Consider the following 8,394-nt stretch of genomic DNA (forward strand, 5'->3'; position numbering starts at 1 on the left):
AGATACATCAAGAAACATTACTATGTATGGCAGCTATAGCCTTATGAAGTATATTTCTTAAATATTAAGGCTTTAAAGTCAGAATTACTCCTTGATTCATGGGCTGCAGAACGGGCATTATATTAGCAGGCATAAAAAAGTGATCTCATTGTACATGGCCATCAGCTCTTGGGCGACCACATGCATTGTTGATGAGGAATAATATTTTGAAAGGGATCTTTTTTTTTTTTTTTGAGTGGTAGGTCTTAACAATGGGATTTAAATAAGTAGGAAATTGTGTTCTAAACAGATATGCTGTCGTCTAGGCTTTGTCCTTCCATTTACAGAGCTTCGGCAGTGTAGATTTAGCTTAATTCTTTAGGGCCCTAGGATTTTCCAGCTGGTAAGTGAGCACTGGCTTCAACTTTTAAGTCATCAGCTGTATTAGCCCCTAACACAAGACTTATGCTGTCCTTTAAAGCTTCCCCTTCTCTAGCTATAAAAGTTCTAGACAGCGTCTTTTTCCTCCAAAAAGCAGTTATATCTACATTGAAAATGCGTTGTTAAGTGTCGCCACCTTCATAAATTATCTTGCCTAGATACGGATAACTTGCTGCAGCTTCTGCTTGCTGCATCACTCTGCACATTCATGTTATGGAGATGGCTTCTTTCCTTAAACCTCATGAACCCGCCTCTGCTAGCTTCAAACTTTTCTTCCGCAGCTTCCTCACCTTTCTCAGCCTTCACAAAATGGAAAGAGTTAGGGCCTTGTTCTAGGGGATCAGGCTTTGGCTTAAGGTAATGTGGCTGGCTTGACCTTCTATCCAGACCACTAAAATGTTCTCTATATCAGCAGTAAAGCTGTTTTGCTTTACCATTCATGTGTTCACTGGAATAGCACTTCTAATTTCCTTCAAGGACTTTTCCCTTGCATTCACAACTTGGCTGACCGCTGTGTGTGAGAGACCTAACTTTTGGCTTATTTTGGCTTTCAGCATGCCTTCCACACTAAAAGTTTAATCATTTGTAGCTTTTAAAAATATTTTTTAATGTCTGTTTATTTTTGAGAGAGAGAGTGTGTGTGTGCAAGGTGGGGAAGGGGCAGGAAAAGAGAGAGACAAGATCTGAAGCAGGCTCTGTGCTGATCGTGGCAAGCCTGATGAGGGGCTGGAACTCACAAGCCATGAGGTCATAACCTGAGGTGAAGTCAGATGCTTAACCAACTGTGCCACCCAAGGGCCCCTCGAGCTTTTGATTTAAAGTGACATGTGAGATTCTTTCTTCCTTTGACTTGAACACTTAAGAGGTCATTATGGGGTTATTAACTGGCCTAAATTTCAACATGTGGTATCTCAGAGAATAGAAAGGTCCAAGGAGAGGGAGAGAGAAGCAGAGGAACCGATTGGTGGAGCAGTCAGAACACAAATTACGTTTGCTGGCTTTTATGGGCACTGTTTGTGGAGCCCCAGCACAACCGTAATAGTAACATCAAAAATCAGCGATCACAGGGGCGCCTGGGTGGCTCAGCCGGTTAAGCATCCGACTTCGGCTCAAGTCATGATCTCACTGTTCGTGGGTTCAAGCCCCGCGTCGGGCTCTGTGCTGACAGCTCGGAGCCTGGAGCCTGCTTCGGATGCTGTGTCTCCCTCCCTCTCTGCCCCTTCCCCGCTCATGTTCTGTCTCTCTCTCTCTCTCTCAAAAATAAACATTAAAAATCAGTGATCACAGATCATAACAACTGCATTAATAATGAGAAAGTTTGAAATATTGCAGGAATTACCAAAATGTGATACAGAGACACAAAGTATACAAATGTTGTTTAAAAAATGGTGCTGACAGACTTGCTCAATGCGGATTTGCTACAAATCTTCACTGTTTATAAAAAGGTAATGTCTGCTATTGAAAACCATGGTAAGGATTAAATTAAATAATGCACATAGGCTGATGAAAAAGGGCCTGACATTTAATAGACCCTCAATAAATATTAGAACATGAGATATAATGGTATGTAATTAAGCCAGACACCCACACAGGCATAATGTGAATTAGCAGCAGTGAGTTAGAAGAACTTTTTTATTCATTCATTCTTTAATTCAGTTAATTCATTCAACAATCTTTACACCAGTTCCATGCCTGGAAAGGATCTTATGTAACAAGGAGAAAGCAAAGGTTAATAAGACTGGGTTTCTTCCCTATAGATTGTCTTTATTCTGAGATCCGGGTGTTTGTTGATAAATTTCAGAGTCCATGAATTCTCAAAAAGAATATACAAAAATAAGTATTTTTATTTTCCAGGAAGAATATCTGTCACTTTCATCAGCCTTTTTGAGGGCATCCCAGGAAATCTCAATACAGAAAAAAGGGTGGACTCTGATCCATAATTATAGCTTTGGCAACATTTTGATCCCCAGTTGCCTGGAATTTGATTTCTGGGATAACTGGATTCAATTTCTAGATTCATCCCTGGTTTCTCTGTAACTTAACTTAAACCTCAGTTTCCACATGTATAGAACTGGAATAGTAATACCTACCTCTCAGACTTGTGTCAATACTGTGTATCAAAAAGAATCTCAGTAGGGGCGCCTGGGTGGCTCAGTCAGTTAAGCGCCTGACTCTTGGTTTCGGCTCAGGTCATGATCTCACGGTTTGTGAGTTCAAGCCCCACGTCGGGGTCTCTGCTGTCAGCACAGAGCCCGCTTTGGATCCTCTGTCCCCCTCTCTCTCTGCCCCTCCCCTGCTCTCTCTCTCTCTCAATCTCTCAAAAATAAATAAACATTAAAAAAAAAAAAGAATCTCAGCATCTGGCACTTCACAGGTATTCACAAGGAGTGGTTCCTTTCACATTGGTGTCTGCCTCAGACCAGAAGGATACCTTCCTCATCCATCACAGCTTATTGATTGATTGTCAGTGATCAGAATTCTATGCTTCAGAGAATAGTCACAATATGAAAGTGCTATAAAGGTCAAAACACCACTGATGATCGTTAAAACAAAATCTTGGCTCACACTCCTGGTCTCCCTATCATAATCCATATATATCAGCTCATCCACCTCATATTGTACCTGCTGTTACCTGTCACTTTAGATGCAATTTCTGTCTCAGTTGCGTGACATTGTGATTCAGATTTCCCCAGCTACTATAGAAACTAACTTCCATGTACACACTAAGGTGTGATAAGTGACACAAGTGCACATTTATCCTTCAGATGTTGCTCACAGTGAGAGGACACTGTGGAACTTCAAGTTACACAGCATCATAGAGTGAGGATTTTATGGGAAGAAAAGGGGCTGCTGAAAGCCACAGAACCATATACAAATGCTGATAGGTAAAAATAAAGTGGTAGTGATACCATGGTGGAGGGATGTTTTCTAGAATAATCTAATGCCCCTACAAGAAAATAGGGTAATCATTTGGAAAAAAAATATTGAGTCATTATTACAATATAGAAAAAATAATAATACATGTCTTCCTATCAATATTTCTGATTTTTCCAGCTATGGCACAATTTTTGTCTCCTTTCAGTGAAAATGTGTAACAGCCACTGGCATTCATGTCATTGAGCCAATGTCATGAAAGCTCAGAGCATCGTTTCAGCCTAGGGATCCAAAGTGGTCATTGAAGAATGCTGAACTCTATGCCCGAGTTCTCCTGGTGGCCAAAATCTGGCCTCTCAAGTGCCAGAACCTGGCATAAATATATGGCAATAAGTAGAAGATTTTCATTAATAGATTACTTTTTTTACAAGCAAAATATTGTGAAAATAATTTGACATTTTACAGTTCATTTTAGAATATTAGTGATAATATTTTTCTGTGACAAGTGATATTTCCATTTATCACTGGTAAAATGTAAATACCTTACCATTGTATGTACACATATGCCCATAAAATGTAAATATATTTGTATTAGGGACCTAGCTAATATATGGAGACACAATGATGAAGAAACATGTCTTGAGATCTACCTTCAGTAAGCTTCTGCTCTGTTGAAGAAATCAAACTTGAAAACAGTTACAGTTGGAGTGGTGGTAGGAGTGGTAAACATGGGATGGGATATCCATGATAATATGAGATCACATAAAAGGAACACCAAATGCAGAGTCAGAATTAGGAAAGACTTCTCAAAAGAGGTAACACCAGACTGACCATAAGGATGAGCAGTGGGGTTTGAAGGAAGACACTAATCCAGACAGATGGCGGTTAGATGCAAAGGACCAGAGACAAGTGGGGCATGTGATATATTCTTGGAAGTGGAAGAACTTCAGTAAGACTAGGGTATAAATCAGCGAGAAGACAGACATTGTTAAGGTATTATAATAGAAAAGGAACTAGAATAACTTTGAGAAAAGACAAAATTGTACACGTGGCTTCTCTGTGTCAACTTCTCTAACCTTTAAGATAAATGCTCACTATTCCCTTACTCCCCATGGGTCCAGAGACCCCTGGATTGATGTGCCTAGAGAAAAATAATAATTACTGCCTGTTGTTTGCATGGTAGGCAAGGAATAGTCCTTGGTTATTTCTCACAGACCATCAAAGTGAAGTAATCTTCAAAAGCCTTTATATAGGAAGGTTAAAAGACAAAAAAAAATTGAGTGAAATTTTCATTCTAGTGGAGAAGATAACAAGTAGACAAATAAATGTGTGATATTGTATTATATATCAATAAAATATGAAGAGAATTAATGCTTGGTGACTTAAATGAAAATGCTATAAAATGGGCCCTTAGAATAACAGTTATATAAAACTTCTCTGATTTCTCTTAAACCAAGGAACTTTTTATACAGGATATTAGAATCCTTCTAACTGGATCCAGTAAATCCTAAACATTTATCTACTAATGGTATTTTTTTCTTTGTTTTCCTGTCCACTGTTCTTTTCTTTTTTTTAATGTTTTCATTTATTTTTGAGACAGAGAGACAGAGCATGATCAGGGGAAGGGCAGAGAGAGAGGGAGACACAGAACCCGAAGTAGGCTCCAGGCTCTGATCTGTCAGCACAGAGCCTGATGCGGGGTTGAACTCACAAACTGTGAGATCATGACCTGAGCTGAAGTCAGACGCCTAACCGACTGAGCCACCCAGGCACCCCTCCTGTCCACTGTTCTATTGCATGTTGTAGAATAGATCATATTCCACCTATCTGATACCATGCAGATAAGAAATTACTTGGACTCAGGAGGTTGAGAATGAGATAGAAAAGAAACAGGTCTTCTTTGTGTCATTTGTAGTATTCTAATAAAAGAAACACTTCTCATTTTCCATTAACTTTATTGTGCCATTAATTATATAAATGTATAAAATGCATGTCATATCACAAGCTAAAGTGGCATGCTGCTGAATTATGGTTAAAAATGGAAACTTCTAAAAAAAGAACTGTAACTAATAGAAAGCATATGAGCAAAACTAAAAATTAACTTTGCTGTTTCTTTCCCAAAGGCAAATCATGAGGAATAAATCTGATCAAAATAAAACTCCACAGCTCACCCATTTGTTTACTAAAGAGACCTTGTTTTTCCTTGATGTACAACTGTTTCCTCTGTTTTAAATGTTACTAAAAGATAATAATTTAATTCATCTCTCAGTTTCCAAAGTAATTTACCTTCTCTAGTATTGTTTCAGGGTTTAGAAGCATGCTTTCTTATCCAAGTTGTGCTTACATGTTAAAATCAAATGACAGAATTATTGCTTATGACTCTTTACATTTCACTTAGCTGCTATAGAATATGATACCTACATATAATGAGGAAGCTTTCTAGTATAATTCAGTTACAGGAGCTAAACAGATTATGTTGTCCCCTGACCATTTATTCTACACTGAATCTTAGAGAGGTTTTAGTTTTGTATTTGTTCTTCAACAGTGTGTATAAAAGATGCACTAAAAGCTGCTGCTTTCTCAACAACATCATGGTCACAGTTAGTTAAATATTTAATGTCACCAAGCACAAGGCAGGGCATGCAATGAGCATGAACTTGACTATGAAACCACTGTAATGGGTTTAGGTCCCTTGGGTCTCCAATGTGCTCTGTACTGATACAGTAAATGAGGGAAAAGCCTCATCAAAATGCAAGTTTAAATAGAAATCTGTCCTGCCACATCCGTTGACAAGATTAATTATAGATCTCTGAACCTGATGTGTTTCTTAATAACTTGCATCCCTTTCCTAGTATGCAGTCAAGCTGCAATATTTATTATAGCCTTGTGTAATTCTGTATAATTCTCTTTTCCAGAGTAACACTTTCCCATATATTTTAAGTCTTAATAACTTAACTGAGTGCCTGATAAAAATCTCCATTCGTGATTTGCCATTAGTCCTTGCATTTGTTCATTGAAATTAAGATAATTATTTTATAATAGTAGCGAATTTCTGAAAGAATGCAAGAACTCTCTCCATAGGAAAATTCAGCCATTTTCTCTAGTGTATACGTCTTCAAATGAAAGGACAAGGCAGCAAATATAGTAAAAATTATTAGAAGGTATTTTGCTTTGTGAATTACCCAATCTTCCTTAAAAGAAATGAAAAGAAAAAAATAATGACTCAAATGATTTTTTAAAGCTTAAATTATAGTGATAGTAGATCCAGTACACTGTTATATTTTTTAAAAAATAGGTTATTTTTTAACAAAGGAGTTTAAAGCATGAGTTTACAGTGAAACAGACGTAGAACTGAATCAGGGTATCAGTGTTTACTAATTGGGTAAAGTTATTCAGTGTTTGATCTCTAGTTTCTTCACTTATTAAATAGAAAAGTTAAACCAAATTTTTCGATTTGTTATGATAATTACATAATATGCTACAGAGAAGATGATTACCACAATGCTTGGTCCATCGCAATCACTAAATGTTAGCCTAAAAATAAATAGCTCTTTCTGTCTCTGGCCGTTGGTTCTGTCCACCTGCAGTGGATGGATGGTCGTGCAGAACTGCTCCAGCTTCCTGGTCAAGAGGAACAAGCAGACACATAACACAGAACTCAATAACCTGAAGGCTCGTAACTACTTCTGCTACAGTGGGCTGATTCACCACAAGACTGTGAGTGTGGAGCTGGTGGCTGATGGCAAAGGTGTAGTGGTGGCCGTGAAGGGGAAATCCAGCCAGCAAAAGCCCTCCACCTCCTCCCTGTGGCCCGTCACCAAAAAGACTGCCCAGGGCACTCTCAGCAGCATCAGGCACATGATCTACAAGAACAAGCCTGAGATGGTGAAGAGGGAGCAGGTCGCCCTATCAAGAGCTCCTGAATGCCTACCCCCAACTCCAAAGCAATAAAGATGTCAGCCACCTAAAAAATAAATAAATACACATAATGCTTCATACAGATTGAAATATCTGCCTAGGCTTCCTATTGACCTCATCATCTTAAATGTGAATCCAAGATGTAAGCTTCATAAAAATCTGTACAGTTGACCCTAATGAAGACTCAAATGTCTGTTTTAGTGTGATGCATCCTCATAATGGATTCTTGGGGGGGGGGGGCATTTATTAATATACTATAGGCAATATTCTTTTTTAAAGCATATTTTGAAAGAGAGAGGGAGGGAGGGAGGGGCAGCCAGAGAGAGAACTGCAAGCAGGCTCTGCAACTGTCACCTCAGAGCCTTATGTGGGGCTCAAATTCACAAATTCTGAGACCATAACCTGAGCTGAAGTCAAGAGTCAGAGGCTTAACTAACTGGGTCACACAGGCACCCTAAATATTCTTTGTATTTTTTAATTTTTTAAAATGTTTGTTTATTTTTGAGAGAGACAGAGCATGAGTGGGGGAAGGACATAGAGAGAGGGCGACAGAATCTGAAGCAGGCTCCAGGCTCTGAGCTGTCAGCACGGAGCCCAATTGGGGTCTGGAACTCACAGACCAAGAGATCATGACCTAAGCCAAAATTGGGCACTTAACCAACTGAGCAACCCAGGCACCCCAGCGCCTTCAATATTCTTTTTTTTTTCAACGTTTATTTATTTTTGGGACAGAGAGAGACAGAGCATGAAGGGGGGAGGGGCAGAGAGAGAGGGAGACACAGAATCGGAAACAGGCTCCAGGCTCTGAGCCATCAGCCCAGAGCCTGACGCGGGGCTCGAACTCACGGACCGCGAGATCGTGACCTGGCTGAAGTCGGACGCTTAACCGACTGCGCCACCCAGGCGCCCCAGTATTCTTAAACAAGAAGCCACTAAGCTCAAATTTTCCTATTGTCTTTAGTACCTGGGCCAATACTCTTAGTTGCCGGGACAAAATAGCTCATTAGCTCTCTCTACATCTGAGCTCACATCACCCCATGATGTGGTCCAAGCTCTTTACAGTCTTCAAGCCTGCACTGCAAAATAGCCTCCCTACCTGCTACTGACTTGACCTACCTCCTTCATTCATGAGTCTGTTTTTCTACCTGATCATGCTCAGTATTCTAGTGGTGATGATACAAA

The 8,394-nt window shown here is 39.4% G+C and overlaps 1 protein-coding gene across 1 annotated transcript; it reads left to right on the plus strand.

The window, feature by feature from the left end:
• Positions 1–6,692: 6,692 nt before the first annotated feature.
• LOC101084732 (60S ribosomal protein L28-like) lies at positions 6,693–7,435 on the plus strand. The gene has a single exon (XM_045038079.1). The coding sequence runs from the start codon at positions 6,784–6,786 to the stop codon at positions 7,243–7,245; it is 462 nt and encodes a 153-aa protein (XP_044894014.1). The 5' UTR covers positions 6,693–6,783; the 3' UTR covers positions 7,246–7,435.
• Positions 7,436–8,394: the final 959 nt, after the last annotated feature.

This window comes from Felis catus, chromosome D1 (genome assembly GCF_018350175.1).
Source record: "Felis catus isolate Fca126 chromosome D1, F.catus_Fca126_mat1.0, whole genome shotgun sequence".
In the NCBI taxonomy this organism is placed as follows: Eukaryota; Metazoa; Chordata; class Mammalia; order Carnivora; family Felidae; genus Felis; species Felis catus.

What these genes read in the sequence shown, in the direction of transcription:
- LOC101084732 (XM_045038079.1), top strand. Translation starts at nt 6,784, where the DNA reads ATGATTACCACAATGCTTGGTCCATCGCAATCACTAAATGTTAGCCTA.